General features: G+C 43.4%; 1 protein-coding gene and 1 long non-coding RNA gene across 5 annotated transcripts in view; one reads left to right on the forward strand and one right to left on the reverse strand.

The window, feature by feature from the left end:
- The window catches only part of TBL1XR1 (TBL1X/Y related 1), a 284264-nt gene that overhangs the window by 218984 nt on the left and 39489 nt on the right, over positions 1-25791 (forward strand). For all 4 annotated transcript variants that reach the window (XM_069727286.1, XM_069727289.1, XM_069727287.1 and 1 more), the window contains 3 exons: positions 8744-8849; positions 9598-9743; positions 21215-21455. In XM_069727286.1, coding sequence (XP_069583387.1) covers positions 8792-8849; positions 9598-9743; positions 21215-21455 — 445 coding nt within the window. In that variant the 5' untranslated portion in view covers positions 8744-8791. The remainder of the gene's footprint in view (positions 1-8743; positions 8850-9597; positions 9744-21214; positions 21456-25791) is intronic.
- Positions 12520-16030, reverse strand: LOC138638193 (uncharacterized). Its single transcript, XR_011312463.1, has 2 exons — positions 15968-16030; positions 12520-12639 (listed from the first exon to the last, which is right to left on the reverse strand). It is a non-coding gene; the product is annotated as an uncharacterized lncRNA (long non-coding RNA).

Genomic DNA, 25791 nt, shown 5'->3' on the forward strand with positions numbered 1-25791 from the left:
ACAGAGGATGTGGGACAGGTGCGACTACGCCTGTCACTGGAGCACACGTGAATACGCCCATCCAAGACACATGGGTTCCTGTACCATTTTGCAGGGACGCACAGTACACCATTTCTGAAGTCCGAGCAATGTGAACAGGTTGGTTGGATAGCAAATACTTCCAGCATGCTTCACAAAACCACCCAGTCTTCCACACAGTCCAGTATCGCCAGCCAAAAGTCTGAATAGGGTCATTCCATATCAAGTGATCCAAATATGAATATTTTTTTTACCTGACATCTTTAGATTTTTTTTGTTTTTTTTATGAAGTACAACTTTAGTTTATTACAAATTTAAGTTTAATTTTTTTCTTCAGTTAATTTTTTACAGATTTCATTAGTTTTGAAAGCATGGATTTTGGCCTGGTATGGCTTTACTTTTTTATCATAACTGGGGCTAGAATTACGATAAAGAGGTGGGAGAGGCATCATTTTTCTCAGGACGGTACCGGCTTTCATTTGATGTCACAAGACTTTCTTTATATTTTGTTTTGGAGAAATCAAATTAAAAATTTTGATGCGCAATTGTGAAAAAAGTATGTTTTAAATTTGTGAAAAAATGCATGTGTGTTACTTGTGTTTTTGTTTATATTTGTACAGGGATTCAACTTGGGACCTATCAAATTTGTATTTTTTTTTAAGCCTTGAATCATCTGATTTTATGTTTGTGTGAGTTTCTTCCCTTTTTCTTTTCAAATTACAACTTATCGAATTCAACATTTATATGCAACAATAAACAAATACCGAAGTGCCAGAATAAATACATCTTAATCATCATAACACAACTTGCTCAGCATTTTCAACCTGAATGCATTTAACAAATCAAAAGATAAAAGGTGATCATATCCTCAAGTGTGATTTTCTAAATAGTCTCGACCTAATTATGTTACAAACCAGATTAAAATAACCAATATTTTCACCACCACCATTTATACATGTAACATTTTGTTTTCTATTATATCACTAAACATGTCAATTATGAAGTGTTTAAGAATAGTACAGTAGTTAAATCCTCGTTCTATAAAATATGAACTAATCAATTAACCCCTTAATCCCATATGACGTATTATCCCGTCAAGGTGACCTAGGACTTAATTCCCAGTGACTGGATAATACGTCATGCGATCGGCCGCGCTCACGGGGGGATCGCGGCCGGGTGTCAACTGACTATCGCAGCTGACATCCGGCACTATGTGCCAGGAGCGGTCACGGACCGCCCCTGGCACATTAAACCCCGGCACACTGCGATCAAACATGATCGCAGTGTTCTGGCGGTACAGGGAAGCATCGCGCAGGGAGGGGGCTCCCTGCGGGCTTCCCTGAGACGATCGGTACAAGGCGATGTGCTCCCCTTGTACCGAGCGTCTCCTCCCTGCAGGCCCTGGATTCAAAATGGCCGCAGGGCTACTTCCGGGTCCTGCAGGGAGGTGCCTTACCAAGTGCCTGCTCAGAGCAGTCGCTGGTAAGCCAGGAGCAGTGCACGTCAGATCGCTGATCTGACACAGTGCTCTGCAAAGTGTCAGATCAGCTATCTGTCATTATACAGTGATGTCCATCCTGGGACAAAGTAAAAAAGTAAAAAAAATTTTTTTTTTAAATGTGTGTAAAAAAAAAAATAAAAATTGTTCCCATAAATACATTTCTTTATCTAAATAAAAATACAAAACAAAAGTACACGTATTTAGTATTGCCGCGTCCGTAACGACTCGACCTACAGAACTGGCCCACTAGTTAACCCTTTCAGTGAACACCGTAAAAAAAGAGGCAAAAAACAACGCTTTATCATACCACCGAACAAAAAGTGGAATAACACGCGATCAAAAAGACGGATATAAATAGCTATGGTACTGCTGAAAACGTCATCTTTTCCTGCAAAAAACGAGCCGCCATACAGCATCATCAGCAAAAAAAATAAGTTATACTCCTCAGACTAAAGCGATGCACAAATAATTATTTTTTCTATAAAATAGTTTTTATTGTATGAAAGAGCCAAAACATAAAAAAAATCAAAATGAGGTATCGCTGTAATCGTACTGACCCTAAGAATAAAATTGCTTTATCCATTTTACTAAACATTGAACGGTATGAACACCCCCCCCCCCCCCCCCCCATGAACAGCTGGTTTTTGGTCATTCTGCCTCACAAAAATCAGAATAAAAAGCGATCAAAAAATGTCACGTGCCCGAAAATGTTACCAATAAAAACGTCAACTCGTCCCGCAAAAAAACAAGACCTCACATGACTGTGGATCAAAATATGGAAAAATTATAGGTCTCGGTATGTGATAACACAAAAAATATTTTTTGCAATAAAAAGCGTCTTTTAGTGTGTGACAGCTGCCAGTCATAAAAAATCGCCTAAAAAACAGCTATAAAAGTAAATCAAACCCCCCTTCATCAACTTCTTAGTTAGGGAAAAATAAAAAAATTTAAAAAATGTATTTCCATTTTCCTGTTAAAGCTAGGGTTCGGGTTAGTGGTGGGGCTGGGGCTAGGGTTAGGGCTACAGTTAGGGTTGGGGCTAAAGTTAGGGTTAGGGTTGGGGCTAGGGGTGGGGCTGGGGTTAGGGCTACAGTTAGGGTTGGGGCTAAAGTTAGGGTTGGGGCTAAAGTTAAGGTTAGGGCTACAGTTAGGGCTGGGGCTAAAGTTAGGGTTGGGGTTTGGATTACATTAACGGTTGGGATTAGGGTTAGGGGTGTGGTTAGGGTTATGGTTGGGATTAGGGTTAGGGGTGTGTTTGGGTTAGGGTTTCAGTTAGAATTGGGGGTTTCCACTGTTTAGGCACGTCAGGGCTCTCCAAACGCGACATGGCGTCCGATCTCAATTCCAGCCAATTCTGCTCCTTCCCTTCCGAGCTTTCCCATGCGCCAAAACAGGGGTTTACCCCAACATATCGGTTATCAGCATACTCAGGACAAATTGGACAACAACTATTGGGGTCCAATTTCTCTTTTTACCCTTGGGAAAATAAAAATTTCTGGGGCTAAAAAACATTTTTGTGGGAAAAAAATTATTTTTTATTTTCACGACTCTACGTTATAAACTGTAGTGAAACAATTGGGGGTTCAAAGTTCTCACATCTAGAGAAGTTCCTTGGGGGGTCTAGTTTCCAATATGGGGTCACTTGTGGGGGATTTCTACTGTTTAGGTGCATCAGGGGCTCTGCAAATGCAACGTGACGCCTGTAGACCAATCCATCTGCATTCCAAATGGCGCTCCTTCCCTTCCGAGCTCTGCCATGCGCCCAAATGGTGGTGGTCCCCCCCCACATATGGGGTATCGGCGTACCCAGGACAAACTGGACAACAACTTTTGGGGTCCAATTTTAACTGTTACCCTTGGAAAAATACAAAACTGGGGGCTAAAAAATAATTTTTGTGGGAAAAAATGATTTTTTTATTTTTACTGCTCTGCATTATAAACTTCTGTGAAGCACTTGGTGGGTCAGAGTGCTCACCACACATCCAGATAAGTTCCTTAGGGGGTCTACTTTCCAAAATGGTGTCACTTGTGGGGGGTTTTGAGCACCTTGAGGGGGGCAGTTTTAGAATGGTGTCACACTTGGGTATTTTCTATCATATAGACCCCTCAAAATGACTTAAAATGTGATGTGGTCCCTAAAAAATATTGGTGTTGTAAAAATGAGAAATTGCTGATCAACTTTTAACCGTTATAACTCCCTAACAAAAAACAATTTTGGTTCCAAAATTGTGCTGTTACATAAGTATTTTGTGTGACACATCTCAGTGATTTAAGGGCATAAAAATTCAAAGTTGGAAAATTGCAAAATTGTCGCCAAATTTCCGTTTTTTTCACCAACGCACATTCTATCTAAGAAATTTTACTACTGTCATGAAGTACAATGTGTCACGAGAAAACATTGTCAGAATGCCAAGATATGTTGAAGCGTTCCAGAGTTATAACCTCATAAAGGGACAGTGGTCAGAATTGTAAAAATTGGCCCAGTCATTAACGTGCAAACCACCCTTGGGGCTTAAGGGGTTAATAGTAGGTTTCTTTCACTGGCCTTTTATCATCAGTGTGTCCCTTCTAGTGGGTGAAATGTAATCTTGTCCATAAGTTCTTACTAGCAATGGCCATTTCCTTTTGTGTCAGAGTATGTATGGCGTGTCATGGTGCTCGGCTCCACCTGAGTCAATATCTGATTTTTGTTCACTTTTTTTAAAATGTCTGGTTTTAAACCAGAAGGAGGCAAAAAAGTCAATTCTATGTCTTCATTTTCACAATCTTTGGAGAGTCCAGTAGCTGTCTCCAGCGCCAATCAGTCACAGGTCACATCACCAGTTATGTCATCCATTGCCAATCTTGTGCCGCCTTCTAACACATCATGGATGTCACTGTCTTTGTTTTTATTTCTCCGTTACTACATGGGATGTCAGTGTGGTATTGCTGAGTCCCTGTGATGGGTTCTGCTTCCTGTAACCGATGTTCTCACAACCTCTCCTCCTCTTCGTGGTCCTGGTTTGTACAATACATGAACTGGATGTTAAGAATATTTTTCTCCCTCCATTTGAGGAGTTTCCTGGGTGTTCAGATTTGGTGTGAATATGGCCTCTGGAGGCTGGAGCTGCCGGCCGGTCATCTGCTCTGCAGTCACTGTCTGCCCCTGCTCATTCTCGGCCCTAACAAAGCTTTCTCCTCTGTCCTCTCCTGCTTCTAATACTCTAACATAATAAAATAATACAGTAATATATAAAAATCATTGATTATTTGGTAAATATAGACCCCACACCTTTTACACCACAGGCTGAACAGATCTGAATTTGAGATTTTCAAATTGACACTGTAATAGTTTTGTTTTTTGAAATATGATCCCATCATGATCCCAACTTGTATTTTGGTACAGATATTGCTAGGAGCATAGCAGGCACATGTGCCGTTTTTGAAATTAAACTTTTTTTCGGAAATGCATTTTAAAATTTTGTTTGCGTTTGCATGGGTAAAAGTCTCAAAGATACTCTTTTGACATATCTGGAGAACGCCTGTACAGTTCTGAGTAGAATGGTGTTTAGTTTGTTTCTCTATCTTTTTTCTAGCCTGAGTTATGAGGAGAAATGTAAAGGCAGGCAACACCGAAATTCACTTTTTCTGAACTTTGAAAATCAATTAGAAAAAATTCTCTATTTTTTTTTTCTTCACATTTTGCATTATGACACACTATTACCAAATAACGAAATCTCAAAAGAATTAAAAATAGAGGTAAAAATCATTGGTTCACTTGACATGGAATGACCCAATAACTTCAACCTTTCAGGCTATATACAGCACTATAGAATGCTGCATATCATACACCCTACCTGTAAGAGAAGACATTATTATTATAATTATACATATATATAATTATATATTATTATACTCCCCTGCGGGGCAGTCCGGTCCGAGGAGCGTCACTCTTCATCCGGCGCCTCCCATGTTCTTTCTTGGTTTGTGTGGATGACTCATCCACAGAATTCTCATTGTCATCACCCTCCTGTGCAGGCGTACTTCTGTGCCTTGTTTGGGGCAGAGCAAAGTACTTAGAAAGGAGGAATATAAACCAGCTCACCCGTGATGCATAAACCAATCTTTGGGAGCACGGACCCGCTGTGTCCAAGCATATAAAGTCCAAAAAAGAAGAGCATGTCCAGCTTCACCGAATCCGTGAAAAAGTGTTTTCTTTATTCACAAACTTTAAACATAGAGGATACAGACTTCAGCACAACCATATGGGTAAGAATCTCAACGCGTTTCTGGAGACTAAGCTCCCTTAATCATGTCATGATTAAGTGAGCTTAGTCTCCAGAAACGCGTTGAGATTCTTGCCCTATTGGTCGTGCTGAAGTCTGTATCCTCTGTTTAAAGTTTTGTGAATAAAGAAAACACTTTTTTACGGATTTGGTGAAGCTGGAAATTCTCCTCTTTATTTTTTTTTCTTCTTTAGAACAAAGTACTGCAGTTCTCAGATGCCGGGAAAAGTCAGAGCCCCGACTCACTGCAGTACTTTGCTCTGCTCTCAACAGGAACGTGATTAAATGGGGACTTCTGTGGATGATGCAGGCACGCTGCATTTACATTAACCAAGAGAGACTGCATCGCGTGAAGATGGAAGTTGCCAGACCAAGAAGTGCGACACCCCTCGGACCAGACCACTCTGCAGGTGAGTATAAGTTATTTTTCTTTTACAAGTCTAGTTGGGGGGCGTATATACCGCATTATAGAATGCTTTATATCAGCCCGGAAAGGTGGTGGACGTAATTCATATCAGCCAAACCTGGTGACAGATTCGCTTTAAAGGAATAACAGATCAGACAGATCTGTGAAGCTTGGCAGACTCCCACATGTACAATACGTGGCACACACGCCAAACTTGGTAGTTCAGTGGTTTCTGGAAAACCATACCCAGATTTGCCAAAGGTTCTGGTCAATATATGACCCATCAGCACCAGTTTCCTTGAGAAAGGGAGATTCTACCCAACCCCACCTCATCTCATCTGGTCATCGTGGTTTGTGTAACAATGAGGAGGAACAGGAGCTGTTGGCTAGTGCCACAGAGCCTAGTACCCACATAACCTCCTTCTCGTCTCTCCTACATGGATAGGAATGAGGAGGAGATAGATAGTAGTCATGGTGGGGACATGGAAGTGTTGGCTGTAAGGAGCTTGGCACATTTGGCAGACCACATGTATCGCTGCCTTTCCCGTGACCCTCACTTTACATTCATTTTGGCCGAAAAAAAAGAGTACTGGTTGTTCACCCTGCTAGACCCACACGACAAGGAGAACTTTGCATCTTTTCGTCTCTTTTCTTGCCCATCTGAGGAGGTGAGGGAGGTACACTGCCAATTTCATGATGCTATCCAGGGCCTGATGACCGGGTGTTTTTAAAGATGGTCAAGCAATACCTGGCTGACCAAATCTGTGTAGTCCTTTATTCCTCTGTGACATTCACTATTGGGTCTCAAAGCTGGACACCTGGCATAAGCTGTGCCTCTATGCCTTAGAGGTGTTGTGCTGCCCTCGCACAAGCATCTTATCGGAGTGGGTTTTTAGTGCTGCCAGTGTAGCTGTAACACAGTTGCTTTAGCCTGTCAACAGAGAATGCTATCAGGCTCACTCTGATAAAAAATGAACAAAGCCTGGAATAAGGGTACCGTCACACAGTGGCATTTTGATCGCTACGACGGTACGATTCGTGACGTTCCAGCGATATCCTCACGATCTCGCTGTGTCTGACACGCTCCTGCGATCAGGGACCCCGCTGAGAATCGTACGTCGTAGCAGATCGTTTGAAACTTTGTTTCATCGCTGGATCTCCCGCTGACATCGATTCAGCGATGTCTTCACTGGTAACCAGGGTAAACATCGGGTTACTAAGCGCATGGCCGCGCTTAGTAACCCGATGTTTACCCTGGTTACCAGCGTAAACGTAAAAAAAACAAACAGTACATACTTACCTTCCGCTGTCTGTCCCCGGCGCTCTGCTTCTCTGCACTCCTCCTGCATCCTGTGTCAGCGCCAGCCAGCCGGAAAGCACAGCGGTGACGTCACCGCTGTGCTTTCCGGCCGCTGTGCTCACAGTCAGTGCAGGAAAGCAGAGCGCCGGGGACAGACAGCGGTAGGTAAGTATGTAGTGTTTGTTTTTTTTACTTTTACGATGGTAACCAGGGTAAACATCGGGTTACTAAGCGCTGCCCTGCGCTTAGTAACCCGATGTTTACCCTGGTTACCAGGGGACTTCGGGATCGTTGGTCGCTGGAGAGCTGTCTGTGTGACAGCTCTCCAGCGACGCTGCAGCGATCGACATCGTTGTCGTATCGCTGCAGCGTCGTTTCAGTGTGACGGTACCCTAACCCCTACTTTTCCACACCACCAGATGACATGAAGTGTTTTTAATCTTCAATGTTTGAATGAGACCCGCCAGTTGTTGCCTTCAAGGGTGTGTGGATGACCCTCCTTAGATTGTTTTTGTTTTTTCTGGCTCTTCAGTGTGCAGAGCCTTTGAGTGTAGAAGTGTCACAACTATACTTTACATACAATATTTGAATGAGGCTCTCCAGTTGGTGCCTTCAAAGGTGTATGGATGACCCTGCTGAATTTTTTGACATGCTTTGCACTTACTCCTAGACTCATAAAGGCTATGCACTACCATTACATGACAATTCGAACAGAATATGTATGAGGCCGTTCTCAGTCTAATCTGAGGCCCTCTTTCATCAAAATTTTGGCAGTCTTATAAAAAAAAAATTGGAAATTTCAGTGTAATTTTAGTGTAAGTTTGCTTTATATACAAGTGTTTATGCAGGAATAATGTTTCTTAACCTTTTCTTTCCCTGTAACCTTCAATTTCAAATATTGGAATGTTTTATCACCCATTAGTGTAGTAAAAGTGTGACACCATTTTTTTCTGACTCGCATATTGCTTCTGAGTTGCTTCCAGGGGTCTTCCCCATGCTGTTCTCCTTCAATTCTGCATTTATTCCATCCATTTCACAGACCAAACTCGCACGTCTCAATAAATGGCTCGGTGATGTAACCGTTGGCTCAGTAGCGCCATCCATGTATGCTGCCCGTCATAAATAAAAAATGTGAATTTTTTTCTTGGTGTTTTTTTTTTTAATTTCTGGAGTGTACACTGTATGTGCTTACAAATTAGAACTTGCTTTGTGCCGAAAGATACATTTTTATTTTTTTTTTATTTTACTCCTAGGAAATAATTGCAGTTTGCTGTGACCTCATGGTTTAAGTGGGCATAAAGATGAGTATAAGCAGTGATGAGGTCAATTTCCTGGTATACAGATATTTGCAAGAATCAGGTGAGTAGCTTTTTAGTAGGAGTACGTACTCGCATAGTGGAAAGGCTACAGATTTTCCTTGTAGCCTTGCAGTTGGAAAAGCGGCAGCAAGTAACCACAAAGTGGATGAGCTCTTTTAATAGAGAAAACAAAATTTGACACGGTTTCCCCGAAAATAAAACCTCTTGTATATTTTAGCTACCAAATGATTGGTTAGGGGCCTAGGGCTTGTCTTCAGGGAATGCCTTTATTTTTTTTCCATAAATGACAATCTTTGTTTATTCTTGGAAAAAAACAAAACAAAAACATTTATTCCAAGCTATTCATGCCATCACACATATGCTGCACATACCAGACTAGTTTTTCCAGACTCTAGCTGTTAAAGTACCTTTGACACATGACTGTAATGTCAGCAGAGGTAATCTTAAGGGTGCCCTGGGCAATTCCCCAATCTTCATTCCCCCCATAACGCCGGACCTGACTGTAACTCAGGCTTATTTTTGTATTAGGGCTTATATTTCAAGCATACTTAAACAATCCTATAAAATTATGCTAGGGCTTATTTTTTTGGGGTCACATTGTAGATGTGGAATCCATCAGGATTAATTTGGATTAGTCATTCCTCTGTTAAGATTCAGTCATGGCGGTATTGTGGGCAGAGCTGTGGTTGTATGCTGCCGCCATAGTAGGGTCACAAGCTGGAGAAGGACTCCTGTCTGTGTTTTGTGTTTTGATCATATTTTTTTCTGCAACTTTTTTTTTTTTCCAGGATTTTCCCATTCCGCCTTTACGTTTGGTATAGAAAGCCATATCAGCCAGTCCAATATCAATGGTGCCCTGGTGCCACCTGCTGCTTTAATCTCTATTATTCAGAAAGGATTGCAGTATGTGGAAGCCGAAGTTAGCATTAACGAGGTAAGCTACTTATTTTTTGTAATTTTGTTTTCTCTATACAGATGTAATTTTTTTTTACCCCCAAAACTTTATTAATGCCTGTTAACCTGTTCATAACCAGGCCATTTTGCATTTTGGTTTTCTCCTTTCATTCTTCCAAGAGACAGAACTTGTCTTTTTCTGCCATTACCATGAGCTTTATTTATTTTATTTTTAATTTGCTGAAAAAGTTGTTTTTGAATGACGCCGTTCATTTTACAGTAAACTGGAAAACATTCCTAGTTTGGGGAATAAAATTCGATAGTTGTGTGTTGTTTTAAGGGGGGAGGGAATGTTCTTAGGCTATGTGCCCACGTTCAGGAATAGTAGCGTTTTGTGCGCAGCGAATTTTCGCTGAATCCCAAATCCTGGGTTCTAATAAATCTGTGTTTAGGTTACTATATGGATTTACAGCGTCTAATGACCGTCTATTGGCATCGGAGACTAGCGTCTCCCCTACCGAAATTGACATGCTGCGGCTCGTAACTCCTCACCCTGGGTGAGTTTACTCAGCATTAAATAGAAGCACAGTGGGCATGGGATTCCTATAAATCCCATCCACTGTTCTTGTAATGCAGAACACAGCATTTTGGATGCAGCAGAAATGCTCTGCGGCGAAAATGATGCTATTCCTGTCCTGTGATGGGCGCACAGCCTTAGTTTTTATTTTGTAATAAAATAGAGAATATCATTGGTAGCCAGTGTGATCCTCCTGCGATCTCGTGTGTGTCCTGTGATGTGTGCTGGCTGCTGTGTGACCTGTGATAGCATTTTTCCTTTTTTTTCTCCTCTATTTTTTTTTATAATAAATAGTTCCTGTTGCACAAGTCCCACACAGTACACGTGTAAAAGCACCACTGACACACACATCCCCTAGTGTTTTGAAGAACAATATAAAAACAGCCCATTCGTCCGAGCTCTCATTCACCCCCCCCACATCCGATCACTGGCTCGCTCTTCTTATCTGCACCTCAAAAACATTTCTAGAATTTGCCCTTTTCTTACTTTCGACTCTGCAAAAACTCTTACTGTTTCACTTATTCATTCCAATCTGGACTATTGTAACTCTCTACTAATCGGCCTCCCTCTTACCAAACTCTCCCCGCTCCAATCTGTGCTGAATGCTGCAGCCAGGATCATATTCCTCACCAACCGTTACACCGATGCCTCTACCTTGTGCCAGTCATTACACTGGTTACCCATCCTATCCAGAATCCAGTACAAAACTACTACCCTCATCCACAAAGCACTCCATGGCTCAGCACCACCCTACATCTCCTCTCTGGTATCAGTCTACCACCCTACCCGTGCCCTCCGCTCCGCTAATGACCTCAGGTTAGCATCCTCAATAATCAGAACCTCCCACTCCCGTCTCCAAGACTTCACACGTGCTGCGCCGATTCTTTGGAATACACTACCCAGGTTAATAAGATTAATCCCCAATCCCCACAGTTTTAAGTGTGCCCTAAAAACTCATTTGTTCAGATTGGCCTACCGCCTCAACGCATTAACCTAACTATCCCTGTGTGGCCTATCAAAAAAACAAACAAAACAAAAAAAAAAACCCATAATCAGGTTCCTCGCATCATGTTCTCATTCACTTTATGCAGTTATTAGCCCTCTGTGTCTGTACTGCTACATACTTAGGCAGTTAACTGGATCATGCAGCTTTACATGAACACCCGATCCTTACACTATGGCCGGTCCGAATAACTAAAGCAATTGTTACCATCCACCTCTCGTGTCTCCCCTTTTCCTCATAGTTTAAGCTTGCGAGCAGGGTCCTCATTCCTCCTGGTATCTGTTTTGAACTGTATTTCTGTTTTGCTGTAATGTCTATTGTCTGTACAAGTCCCCTCTATAATTTGTAAAGCGCTGCGGAATATGTTGGCGCTATATAAATAAAATTATTATTATTCGTCACAGACGTTATTCACCATAGGAGGCATGCACTTTCCTTGGCTCAGACACTGGATCAGGCAGTGAGGTAGATCCCACATTTCTCTCTTCCTCATCTAGTGAGGAGGGACCCCCAGCTAGGCGCCCTAGTACCCAGGCAACCTTTACAGTAGTCTATCCCATATGGGCTCCACTCCCCGAAAATTGAGCCTGTTATTCCATATTTCATGGGTAGCTTAGGAATCCAATTTGACATTACAGGCCTCACTGAATTGACTTTTTCAAATTTATTTTATTTGTTTTATTTATTTTTTTTTAGCAAGGAAATAAGTCCTTGGTGGCCCAGGCAAATTTGGATGGCAATACATTTTTTTTCATCCAAAATCCCAAGTCATCATATGCCAGATTTACCCCTGTAAATGCATCAGAAGTGACATTTTGGGGCATTGTGCTGCATATGGGCATAGTCAGAATACCAGAGCTTTGGCAATGCTGGAGTACTGATATTCTCTGCAGTACACAGATATTGCGTATGGCCATGACAAGTACACAATTTGAAGCAACTCAAAAATGTTTGCTTTATAGTGATAATTCAGAAAATACCTGCCCAGTAAGAGGGCCAGGTACGGAATTAAACTGTACGAGAGTACCTCAGGGTACACCCACAGATCTGGGGTCTACGAAGGAAAGGACACCCAGATTGACCCCTGTCCTGAGGGTGAGTGGGAAAAAAGTGTGGGAATTGCTGCACCCACTGCGGATAAGGGTTATCACATCTACATAACTTACTCCAGCATCTCGCTCTTTGACCCTTTGCCAGTTACAGGTGCATCTAGGTAGTCAAATTTACCGCACACTCTGATGAATGCAGTTTCTTTTTATTCAAGTGCAGGTAACAACAACTCGGAGCAAATATAATGTGCAAGGTTATAAATACAACATATAACATTTCGCCCCGGTCTTGTTCACAAAAGTCGCTCTGTAGTGAGGGGAAGAAATGAGAATTCTGTTAATTAAAACCTACTAACATTATATTTACATACATACAATAAATCAAGAGGCGCAAAATAGATGACTCGGTTGACCACATTGGAGTAGCAGCAGCAAATATAATGTGCATGTCACAACATAGTTATAGGAATATGTTCTCAGGCATGGGTCCTTATTACGTCAGCGATCAAATAAAATAAGTATCAAGGCAGATACACAGATTAGCAAAGGGACAAAATGGGGCTCTCGGTTAATAAGGGCCAGGGCTGATTCATGCCGGAGGGTTAGGTTACTGTTGCACCTGAGAGGAGATGGAAGAGTTAAATATAGGAAAATCTACCTTTTTATTATGCTGAGCTTGTCAGTAAGAGGTAATGGTGGTCCCTGGTGGGATAAGGCAGAGAAATTTGTCCTGGAAGGTAAAGTAATTGGGCACCTGGAGGATGCCCGGAAAGTGTTCCCTTGTTAGTAAGTCTGTTGAAGATTACCTTGGCTCTGGTATCCTGGTGGTTGCACCTGCTCCTCTGATGTGTGAGCTGTGGCGGTGGCCATTTCTGCCAGCTATTTAAGGGATGCAAGGGAATGGCGCGGGGTCTGTGACCTCGCTTCTTGTCCAGGTGCCGTGTGCACAATGGCGCTGTGGATGTGTAACTAAAATAAAAAATGCATCCTGGAGAGGGCGGAGCAAGGATGACGCGGGTGTCATGTGAAATCACCTCACCCATGAGGCATAATCGGGATGACATTGGTGTTGTGATAGTCACACGTCAGGTGACCGGTTTGTCATAGGAGTGTGTGACGCTTGTATGTGCTTCCTGCTGGCTCTGAATTGCAGATTTGAAAGAGATGTAATACTTTAAAGAATCCAGGAGCAATAGTGTGTAGATGAGCATATGGAGATGAGTAAAAGAAAATAAGGAAATGGTGATGAAGGCAATTGTAGAGGTCAAGAACAAGCTCAGGACAGTGCTATATGTGTGGGGACATAGAAAAGGGAGGGCGACGGTTATGTTGGTCATTTTGAGAGAGAGGATAAGTGAAGGGAGAGACAGTGTGTGGGTAGGAAAAGAGTAAGATGAACGAAAGCAAGGAACAGAAAAGGAAGTCACAAGTGTGAGTAACTTACCCTGTAAAGGCAACAAGGGTGAGAGAGGAAGGTTCCTTTGGACAGTGGTCTAGCTGATCTTTATGGGAGGCACAAATATTAGTTAGGATAATTTTGAGAATTTGAATGTGATTGTCCCCACGGTGAGGACTAGACACTTATTCCAGAACTTGGAAATGTAGTTGTGATACCGTGTGTCTAGCTTTGGAAAAGTGGAAGGGAAGAGGTAACCAAGTCTTGCCGCAGGGAATGGTGGACTTGTGGCTAGCTATACGGTCTAAAATGAAGAAGAGCCCGCAGGGGTATTTGACTATATAATCCACAGTTAAACTCACATGTATAAAATACCTTGATGAGGGTTGAATATCTTGTCCTGGGGTGTAAGAGCTCACTAGATGTTATAACATTAGAACAAGCTTTACAACTGAGACAGGGGAATGTGCCCATTCTTCTACTGCCTAGGAATTGTTGGGTGGGTAACAGTTTAGTGATGCCTATGTCTGCTCTGACTAGGTTGTCTTTAATGTTTTGGGGTCTCCTGTTAAGCATGCATGCTGATAATTTAAAGGCCTCAATGAATGGATAAGCATGGTGTAGAAGTGGTCAGTGTTTGCTGCTGATCTTATGAATTTGGGGCATGAGGGGGTGGTGGGTGTAGACAAAAGATATTCGTTCTTGTTTTCTGTCCTGGGTGCGTACTGATGATGTGGTCATAGTCCTGTTTTGTTTTTTTTTCCTTGTTCAAGGAATTTGAAAGGGTAGTTTCTATCTCTGAAATTTATTGAGCATAACCTGTAATATGTTGGGGAGCAATAATTTGTCAGAGACTATCCTAGAGACCCTTTGGAACTGTGATTTAGGAAGGCTATTCTTTTTGGACCTGAGGGGACAGCTGGTGAAGTGTACCAAGTTGTATTGGTCTTTGGGCTTGGAATATAGGTCTGTGTAATATGACAGTCGAGGCCTTTGAGTACAAGTGTATCTAAGAATAAGAGCTGGTTGAGGTGATTGAAGGAGAATGTGAGTTCTGGTCTGACTGCATTCAGGGTTGTTACAAACGAGTTCAGTGTGTCCAGTGTGCCAAGCCATATGGTGAATGTGCATTGGGGTATACATATTGTTCCTCAAAAAGATTCATGTATGCATTATCATAGGCTGGGGCTACAGTGGAAACCATTGCAGTCCCGCACGTCTGAAGGTAGTATCACCAAAAAAAAAAAAAAAATTTGTTTTAATGTAGGATAACGGATAAAAGATCTAAGGAAAGTTGGATGGAGTCACTATCCATGTTTTGAGGCGGGGAGCAGGTTTGAGGTGGCCTCTAGGCCTTTGTAATGTGTTTATAGAGGCTGTTGACATCCAGGATCACGAAAAGGCCATTAGGAGGAACTAGAGATTGGTTTTGAAGGATCTGTTGGAAATGTCCGGTGTCTAGTATGAAGGATCGTGTATTCTTGCAGAGGGGTGTGCATATCTTTTCAAGATAGAATGGAGTCAGTTGATGCCATGAAGGGATACCCTGATGGATTGGGGAGTGCTTTTATAGATGTTAGGTAGAATATGGGAGTGACCCGATGTGCATTAGTCAAATAAAGTGCAGGTCATCTGGTCAATAATCTTTCTGTATAAATAAGAAGTGTCTGAATTTTGTTTCTTTATGGAGGGGATAGCATACCTGGGGATAACTCTGTAGGTGGAGGTATCCGAAAGTTGACTGTGTATTTCCTCTGAGGTATTATGCGCGTTCCATAATTACAATGGCTCCTCCCTTGTCAGCTAGTTTGATAATTATATTTTTATTCTGCTTAAGTGAATTGATGGCCTGTTTTACTGTAGAGAGGTTCTGGAGTTTGGAAGAATGCCCCTGTCTATGGAGTTCTATGTTCTGTTGGGCATCCCTGTTATTGAGATTGATTTGAGGGTTTCTGTAGTGTGGGTTGAAAGTACTGGGGATGCGGAAGCCCAAACTGGTAATTGAGAGGTCTGGAGCAGGGGAACCCTCGGATGGAATGCACTCTGTCTTCGGGCGTCTTGTTAAGTAAGCTGAAGTACATTTTGTGTCTTATATTGTAACAAAAATCGCTGTAGGTCACTCTCCATTTGAAACGAGTCCCAGTTAGGAGTTGGGCAGAATGAGTCCCTTTTTGAAGTACTGTCTGCGCAGGAGAGTGCGTGTAATGGGAGATGCTGACTACCAGCTTTGGTGTCTTACCTGGGACTGTATCATCATTCTTTCTCTTCGTTCTGTGCTGGGATCTCCTCGTAGGTTTCCTCCCCTGCGGGGTCTGGATAAAAAAATGGTTTTCGCTCTGTAGACCAGTTAAGTCACTTCATGAGCTGAATGAACCCTGTGATCTTGGGCCAATGTTTTGTCTCCAGGGTCTTGTGGTTTCTTCAACAGCTTGTTGAAGGAACTAATCCTTTAATATGATGTCCAGAGAAATTTTGTTAAGGATGATTTGGACCTTCTCACAATATTCGAGTTTATCGGAAAAAAGGTTGGGTCCATAGATGGCTTCTGAGCCCTCTCGGAATTTTGTTCTGTCTATGGTATAACGCAAGAGTGGTACAATGAAGGTCAAATGAGACTAATCTACGTCTTTCTCGCAGTCTCTAGTTTGGATGTCATTAGCTGTTGTTTTAAGGAAATCGCTGGAGGTTGTGACAAGCCCCAAGATCTTGTTCATGGTCGTGGTGTCATAGGGTTACTGGTTCAACAGCCAAGCAGGCTAAGCAATAGAAGGAAATTTGTGTGTACACAGTGAAGGCGAAGTGCAGGTGGAAGGAGGTTATTAGCCCCTGGGACATCTAGGTAGTCAAATTCACTGCACACTCTTGAATGCAATTTCTTTTTAGTGAAGTGCAGGTAACATTAGGTCAGACCAAACATAAAGTGCAGAGTTACAGGTGCATGAGGCACCGTGCAAAAAAAAAATCAGTGAGGCCTCCCTAAGCCACTAATTGGGCAAATGCTGAGAGTGTGCGAAAACAGAGCCCAGTGCAGCAAGAGCATTCTGGTAGTCAAGTATAAGGACAAGCGGGATGTCCTGATTTTGACCCCCTAACACTGGCGACAACCACTCCCTTGTTAATGTCAGAGGTACCACCATACACATGTCCCAAAGCCAGATTGTAGTGTGGATTATAATTCGTGTGTGTGTGTGTGTGTGGGGGGGGGGGGGGAAGGGTTGGGGGTAGATCTCTCAGATCAGGTCCTCAAACCATACAGTGCCATACGAAAAGCAGAAGTTTTTGGTGCAGTTATTGCCAAAATAAAGCGTTTTATAATTTTGACAAAATGCCTTTCTTTAGACAGGGAGGCAGGTCTTAACCCCCTTGCTGAAAACGCCACACTGCCGTCACTCGAATCTTCTGGTGCGCCGCCCCCTCCGTGCTGTTTTCCCATGAAATCCGGCGCCTGTGCTGTTTAGTACTGACCGCACAGGCACAGTCTGCAAGACTGCGTGTGAGGTCAGACGGCCAGAGCTCACTGCGCCTGCACCAGCCAGTACTAAACAGCGCAGGTGCCGGATTTCATGGGAAAAACAGCGCGGAGGGGCGGCGCCCCAGAAGATTTGAGTGACGGCAGTGTGGCGGTTGCAGCAGGGGGGTTAAGACCTGCCTCCCTGTCTAAAGACTGGTATTTTGGCGAAATTATAAAACTCTTTATTTTGGCAATAACTGCACCAAAAACGAAAAGAGCCACCTTGTTAGAATGCAGCATTACTGCTGCACAAGGTGGCTTTTAGTTTATAACGGCTGGAGGGGGTGACAGTGGCCCTTTAATAAACTTCTTAAGGTGCTCAAAACCACAATCAAGAAGTGCAATTTAGAATGGTGTCACTTTTGTGTATCGACCCCTCAAAGTCACTTCAAATGTGATGTGGTCCAAAAAAAAAATGGTTGGAAAAATGAGAACGCTGTAAAACTTTTATCCCTTCTAACTTCCTGACAAAAAATTTTTTTCCAAAATTGTTTTGATGTAAAGTAGACATGTGGGAAATGTTACTTCTGAACTATTTTGTCTGACAGAACTCTCTAAGGGCATATACAAATGAAAAATTTGAAAACTGAGAAGTTTTCCAAATTGTCACCAAATTTCCGATCTCTTTACAAACGCAAATAATTTTGAACAAATTTTACCACTGTCATGAAGTACAATATGGCACGAGAAAACCTTCTCCAAATGGTGGGATCCGTTAAAGCGCTTCCTTTTTTTTGTTTACTTTTCTTTGTTTAAAAAACAGTATACCACACAAGCAATCAAGTAATCCCAGTTTCTATAGTTAGGGTATGTTCACACGTTCAGGATTTCCATCCTTTTTTTTTCAGGACAGTTTTTTTAAAAAACTGCAGCTCTTGGCAGAAAACGCAGGTCCTTTTTTTGTCCTTTTTTGATGCGTTTTTGATGCGTTTTTTGATGCGTTTTTTTATCCTTTTTTTACTGTGTGTTTCCTAGGAAGCTTTTTAGGGCTAAAATGGCTGAAAATACCCTACCCCTAACCCTACCCCTAACCCTACCCCTAACCCTACCCCTAACCCTACCCCTAACCCTACCCCTAACCCTACCCCTAACCCTAACCCTATTCTAACCTTAGTGAAAAAAAAAAAAAAAAATTCTTAATTTTTTTATTGTCCCTACCAATGGGGGTGACAAAGTGGGGGGGGTGTCATTTACTATTTTTTTATTTTGATCACTGAGATAGGTTATATCTCAGTGATCAAAATGCACTTTGGAGCGAATCTGCCGGCCGGCAGATTCGGCGGGCGCACTGCGCATGCGCCCGCCATTTTGCAAGATGGCGGCGCCCAGGGAGAAGACGGCCGGACGGACACCGGGACGCCGGGTAAGTATAAGGGGGGGGCATCGGAGCACTGGGGGGGGGGCATCGGAGCACGGGGTGGGGCATCGGAGCACGGGGGGCGGGATCGGAGCACGGGGGGGCAGCCACACTCCGCCCACGCACTTCCGCCCGCTCCCCCGCACTTCCTGCTGCAGCGGTTCTGCACATCAAATCGCAGTAAAACCCGCAGATATATTTTTGATCTGCGGGTTTTACTGCGATTTTGACCTCACAATGGAGGTCTATGGGTGCAGAACCGCTGCGGTTCAGGAAGAAGAATTGACATGCTCCTTCTTTTTTCCGGGAGCTATTCAGCGCGGCTTTTTTTTTACAATTTCCGGACCATGTGCACAGTGTGTCCTGTTTTCCATAGGGTACAGTGTACTGTACCCTGCATGGAAAACAGCTGCGGAACCGCAGCGGCAAAACCGCCGCGGTTCCGCGGTAAAAAACGCACTGTGTGAACATGGCCTTAAAATTAAGGGCCAAAGAGGAGGCTTCATAGGAGGACCAAAATGGCAGTTATGGCGGCGATAAGTAGACCCCTGACTGCTTAGATCCCATCACAGGTGGTTAGTGAGAGTCCATGCATGCAAGCAGTTGGGTGCGTTCCAACACAAATGCTGCTGTCAGAGATTGACAGTGGCGTTTAAAGGGTTAACAGCCACGCTTGCGGTTTTATTCTGTAATAGGCATCAGCCAAATATGGTGGAGGCTCAGCTCCTAAGCCCCCTCCACACGTGTGGATCCCACTCCAGGTTGTTAATTCACGTCCTAATGCGGGAATGGGGTAAATGCTACGGTCAGTGTTGGACATCGATATTTAACTGGATAAACTGCAGCAGTCGGAGCAAGCTGCAGTCTCTGCTGCTAGACATGCGCAGGCAAGTAGTTGGTATAATGCAGGGTCCCTGTGTAATAAAGCCAGCGTTGCTGTTCCTGCTCTATACACTTGCATCAGACGCGCAACATACTATTATGTCACGTGTTGGAAATGGTTAGATGACTTCCACCTGATCGTGAGATAGGAGTTCCCAAAGTCCCACATGCACATAGTGTGACACACGTGACCACCACTCCCCTCCATTGAGCTGACAGCTCAGCTGTCTGTCAGTCCTATAAGTGATTGAAGTGGGCGTCTCATATGTGCACTCACAATTCATTCACACAGGAGACTCTGATACCCCTTTTCTCTGGACTGCAGGGAGTCCCAGTGGTCAGACCTCCAGCAATCATATGGATAAGTGATACGTTTGTGGGCAAACCCCTTTTCAACATCTAATGAGACCCACCAAGAGACATTTGCATTGGGCAAATCGTCTTCCATGTGTAAACCTCGGCATGTTGGATCCTACTTTTCTTCTTTTTTTTTACCTTTTCGGTCCCTGATAACCTCCCTAAAATTGACATATAGCAAAGAGATAAATGGAAATAAGATTACAGGATCGAACTGTACATTGTTTGCTGTTACAATGAAGACAAGGAGACATGAGGCAATACATTTTTTGTAAAGGTAGAAACAACCTAATTTGGTTCCTAGTGTGGTGTAAAACTTGTCCTAGAACGGTATGCTGTAGGCCAGGATCAGGCAGGGCTTTCTAAAGGTACCGTCACACTAGACGATATCGCTAGCGATCCGTGACGTTGCAGCGTCCTCGCTAGCGATATCGTCCAGTGTGACAGGCAGCAGCGATAAGGCCCCTGCTGTGCTGTCGCTGGTCGGGGAAGAAAGTCCAGAACTTTATTTCGTCGCTGGACTCCCCGTAGACATCGCTGAATCGGCGTGTGTGACACCGATTCAGCGATGTCTTCACTGGTAACCAGGGTAAACATCGGGTAACTAAGCGCAGGGCCGCGCTTAGTAACCCGATGTTTACCCTGGTTACCATCCTAAAAGAAAAAAAAAACAAACCCTACATACTTACCTACAGCCGTCTGTCCTCTAGCACTGTGCTCTGCACTCCTCCTGTACTGGCTGTGAGCGTCGGTCAGCCGGAAAGCAGAGCGGTGACGTCACCGCTCTGCTTTCCGGCCGCTGTGCTCACACAGACAGTACAGGAGGAGTGCAGAGCACAGCGCTGGAGGACAGACAGCGTTAGGTAAGTATGTACTGTTTGTTTTTTTTACTTTTAGGATGGTAACCAGGGTAAACATCGGGTTACTAAGCGCGGCCCTGCGCTTAGTTACCCGATGTTTACCCTGGTTACCAGCATCGTTGGTCGCTGGAGAGTGGTCTGTGTGACAGCTCTCCAGCGACCAAACAGCGACGCTGCAGCGATCCGGATCGTTGTCGGTATCGCTGCAGCGTCGCTAAGTGTGACGGTACCTTAAGCCTTGAGAGATCCACTGACCTGGACGTCAGTGATCACCTCCTAGAAACAGATTCAGGAAACATTATCATGAAAATAGGATTTCCTGACTCCTCAGTGTGATCAGATACTGAAGGTGCAGTGATGAGAAATTGGTGAGCCACAGCGTGATCTATAGAAACTGTTGTTGAGGAGGTCTTCTGACCTTATCTAATATGTAACACCCTAAAGCCTCTTTTCATTTGCAATAGAACAGCTGTTTCCTGAAGTCTTATGTTTAAGTTTGTTTCTTGTCTCCTTCTCCAGGATGGCACGCTCTTTGACGGGAGGCCAATTGAGTCTCTCTCCCTGATTGATGCGGTTATGCCTGATGTTGTACAGACGAGGCAGCAAGCATATAGGGACAAACTTGCACAGCAGCAAGCTGCCGCCGCGGCTGCTGCCGCCGCAGCTGCAGCCGCTGCATCAGCAAATAACCAACAGCCGTCTACAAAGAATGGAGAAAATGCAGCGAATGGGGAGGAGAATGGAGGACATGCACTGGCAAGTAAGTGAACTCAGAAACTGGCCTGAAATGTGATCATTTGTATGTCTTACAAGGAAACACAACTATAGAAACCTACAGTGGTGCCCAAGTTGGGTCACAATTTATTATTTTTTTTATTTTTTACTTCTCTGTTAGTCCTCTTAGAGAACTTGGTGTGCTATACAGCGATGCCACAGCATCACTGCATGTAGCAGAAATCACGGTGTCGTTTGAAGCCCGGCCACAAGCCCCCTATACATCACCATTCGTTTGGAGATGTAAATGGGAGACACATTATCAAGGATACAAGATTCAAATTGAAGAGAAGGACAGCGCCACACCAGGAAGTGACAAGCAGCTACACACTTTATTCTGCCTCCTGCGGCAACGTTTCGGTCCGAGGACCTTCATCAAGCTTGATAAAGGTCCTCGGACCGAAACGTTGCCGCAGGAGGCAGAATAAAGTGTGCAGCTGCTTATCACTTCCTGGTGTGGCGCTGTCCTTCTCTTCAATTTGAATCTTGGATCTTTCTACTGGGATGGACCCCCTGGTGTGGACGTGCGCCCCGATGTCCATAGAGACAATGTCAGTATTGGGTGCGGTCTGACCAATTTTTGTTGGATACTTACATTATGAAGGATAATCTAACCGGCACCTTTTAATGCACTCATTTGGTCTACTGGTGGCTCTCCGTGTTTTGCCAATATTATGTAAAAGGTATATTTTAAAATGTCTAAGCCAAATTTAGCAATGCTTTAATCCATTTCTTACAAATTATTTTTCTTTAAAAAATAAAAAAAAAACTACTTCAGATAAAGTAGGGAAGAAAACTGTTAACATTTTAGTGTCCACTGCAACGTTGCGTATCTGCACAATTTGCAAGAAGTCTGTTAAGACAGCCATTACCTGGCTAGAAAAACTAAGGCATCCAACAAATAAATTTATGTTGCAATTTTTATCATGTATAAAAAGTGCTAAATTCTACATTTAATGAGTGGCAATCAACTCCTTAATCTCCCGATATTTTATAACACTGGGAAGAGAACTAATTAATTCCATAAAAAGTAGCAATTGGCGCAAGAACCTAACATTGATGTGCGGCAATTGTTGCGTTAGTTTCTAGCTTTAATCTAACACTGGGAAGTCTACTACTATGCATAAAAAAGTGCGCTGGTTTAATTTGTGCCAAATTTATCTGGAAGATGTGGCATTTGGTAAATATGGAGTGGCAGAATTAAAAAAAAAAAGTGACAGCGACTACATTAATTTAGCACAAATTAAAGCGACACTTCAGCGCTGGAGTTCCCTGTCCCTAATAATATACTTGCCACTTTCGATCTTCAGCTGCTCCTGTTGACACGCTGGTCTCGTTCCCTTATCTTTTGACCCCGACTTTTGACTGAAAGTCTGATTTAACTGCATAAGCTCTCAATGCAAGCCTCTGAGCATCGTTTTGCCACTCATAGGCTTACATTGAGTTGTGACTTCCGGATTGCTTGCGCAAACACTAGAGCGAGCCAGCAAGTCATAAAGTGCTGGAGACAGATGGGAGCTGCGCTGATAACGGATGAATACGGCAGCTGGTACGTATAAGACTAGGGGCAGGAAGCATTGATTAGTAGCGCCACTTCAGCGCTGCAATAAAGTACAAACACTGAAGTGATGTGTTAAACTGTTCATAAATGTGAGGAGCTATTTTTTGTAATTCAAAATGTATTAGAACAATTTATGCCATTTACCATTCAGTGAAAACACATGATTTTACTTGTTCTGCAGCACACATGAAACCGGTAGGAAGCCATGTTTGCATTGTGTGGTCACCCTTTATTGCGTTTACATGGAGTTCTTTGATGCAGATTTTGGAGCAAAAGGCCTTTGAAAAATCAATTTTTAACCCCTTCGCGCGGCAGCCCATTTTCGTCTGTTTTGTTTTTCGCTCCCTTTTTCCCAGATCCATAACTTTTTTTTTTTCCCGTCAATATGGCCATGTGAGAGCTTATTTTTTGTTCTCCAAATGCTAAAACTGACCTGCCAATATGAATCCAGGTCATTACGCGTTCATAGACACCAAACATGTCTGGATTTTTTCACCACTTAAAAAAGAACCTAAAGTTTGTTTAACCCCTTTCTGACATCGGACGTACTATCCCGTCCATGTGGGGTGGGCCCCTATGACCATGGACGGGATAGTACGTTCATCGCGATCGGCGGCGCTCACGGGGGGAGCGCCGCCGATCGCGGCCGGGTGTCAGCTGCCTATCGCAGCTGACATCCGGCACTATGTGCCAGGAGCGGTCACGGACCTCCCCCGGCACATTAACCCCTGGCACACCGCGATCAAAGATGATCGCGATGTGCCGGCGGTGCAGGGAAGCACCGCGCAGGGAGGGGGCTCCCTGCGGGCTTCCCTGAGCCCCCCGCAGCAACGCGATGTGATCGCGTTGCTGCGAGGGTCTTACCTCCCTCCCTCCCTGCTCGAGCCCCGGATCCAAGATGGCCGCGGATCCGGGTCCTGCAGGGAGGGAGGTGGCTTCACAGAGCCTGCAGCGCTGCATGTCAGATCAGTGATCTGACAGTGCTGTGCAAACTGTCAGATCACTGATCTGTGATGTCCCCCCCTGGGACAAAGTAAAAAAGTAAAAAAAAAAAATTTCAAATGTGTAAAAAAAAAAAATTAAAAAATAAAAAAAAATATTCCAAAATAATGAAAAAAAAAAAAATATTATTCCCATAAATAAATTTCTTTATCTAAATAAAAAAAAACAAAACAATAAAAGTACACATATTTAGTATCGCCGCGTCCGTAACGGCCCGACCTATAAAACTGGCCTACTAGTTAACCCCTTCAGTAAACACCGTAAGAAAAAAAAAGAAAAAAAACGAGGCAAAAATCAACGCTTTATTATCATACCGCCGAACAAAAAGTGGAATAACACGCGATCAAAAAGACAGATATAAATAACCATGGTACCGCTGAAAACGTCATCTTGTCCCGCAAAAAACGAGCCGCCATACAGCATCAGCAAAAAAATAAAAAAGTTATAGTCCTGAGAATAAAGCGATGCCAAAATAATTATTTTTTCTATAAAAGTGCCAAAACATAAAAAAATGATATAAATGAGGTGTCGCTGTAATCGTACTGACCCGAAGAATAAAACGGCTTTATCAATTTTACCAAACGCGGAACGGTATAAACGCCTCCCCCAAAAGAAATTCATGAATAGCTGGTTTTTGGTCATTCTGCCTCACAAAAATCGGAATAAAAAGCGATCAAAAAACGTCACGTGCCCGAAAATGTTACCAATAAAAACGTCAACTCGTTCCGCAGAAAACAAGACCTCACATGACTCTGTGGACCAAAATATAGAAAAATTATAGCTCTCAAAATGTGGTAACGCAAAAAATATTTTTTGCAATAAAAAGCGTCTTTCAGTGTGTGACGGCTGCCAATCATAAAAATCCGCTAAAAAACCCGCTATAAAAGTAAATCAAACCCCCCTTCATCACCCCCTTAGTTAGGGAAAAATTAAAAAAATGTATTTATTTCCATTTTCCCGCTAGGGTTAGGGTTAGGGTTAGGGCTAGGGTTAGGGTTAGGGCTAGGGTTAGGGCTAGGGCTACAGTTTGGGTTGGGGCTAAAGTTACAGTTGGGGTTTAGATTACATTTACGGTTGGGAATAGGGTTGGGATTAGGGTTAGGGGTGTGTCAGGGTTAGAGGTGTGGTTAGGGTTACCGTTGGAATTAGGGTTAGGGGTGTGTTTGGATTAGGGTTTCAGTTATAATTGGGAGGTTTCCACTGTTTAGGCACATCAGGGGCTCTCCAAACGCGACATGGCGTCCGATCTCAATTCCAGCCAATTCTGCGTTGAAAAAGTAAAACAGTGCTTCTTCCCTTCCGAGCTCTCCCGTGTGCCCAAACAGGGGTTTACCCCAACATATGGGGTATCAGCGTACTCAGGACAAATAGGAGAACAACTTTTGGGGTCCAATTTCTCCTGTTACCCTTGGGAAAATACAAAACTCGGGGCTAAAACATATTTTTTGTGGGAAAAAAAAAGATTTTTTATTTTCACGGCTCTGCGTTATAAACTGTAGTGAAACACTTGGGGGTTCAAAGTTCTCACAACACATCTAGATTAGTTCCCTGGGGGGTCTAGTTTCCAATATGGGGTCACTTGTGGGGGGTTTCTACTGTTTAGGTACATTAGGGGTTCTGCAAATGCAATGTGACGTCTGCAGACCATTCCATCTAAGTCTGCATTCCAAATGGCGCTCCTTCCCTTCCGAGCTCTGCCATGCGCTCAAACGGTGGTTTCCCCCAACATACGGGGTATCAGCGTTCTCAGGACAAATTG

The sequence above is a fragment of the Ranitomeya imitator genome, chromosome 5 (genome assembly GCF_032444005.1).
Source record: "Ranitomeya imitator isolate aRanImi1 chromosome 5, aRanImi1.pri, whole genome shotgun sequence".
Classification (NCBI taxonomy): Eukaryota; Metazoa; Chordata; class Amphibia; order Anura; family Dendrobatidae; genus Ranitomeya; species Ranitomeya imitator.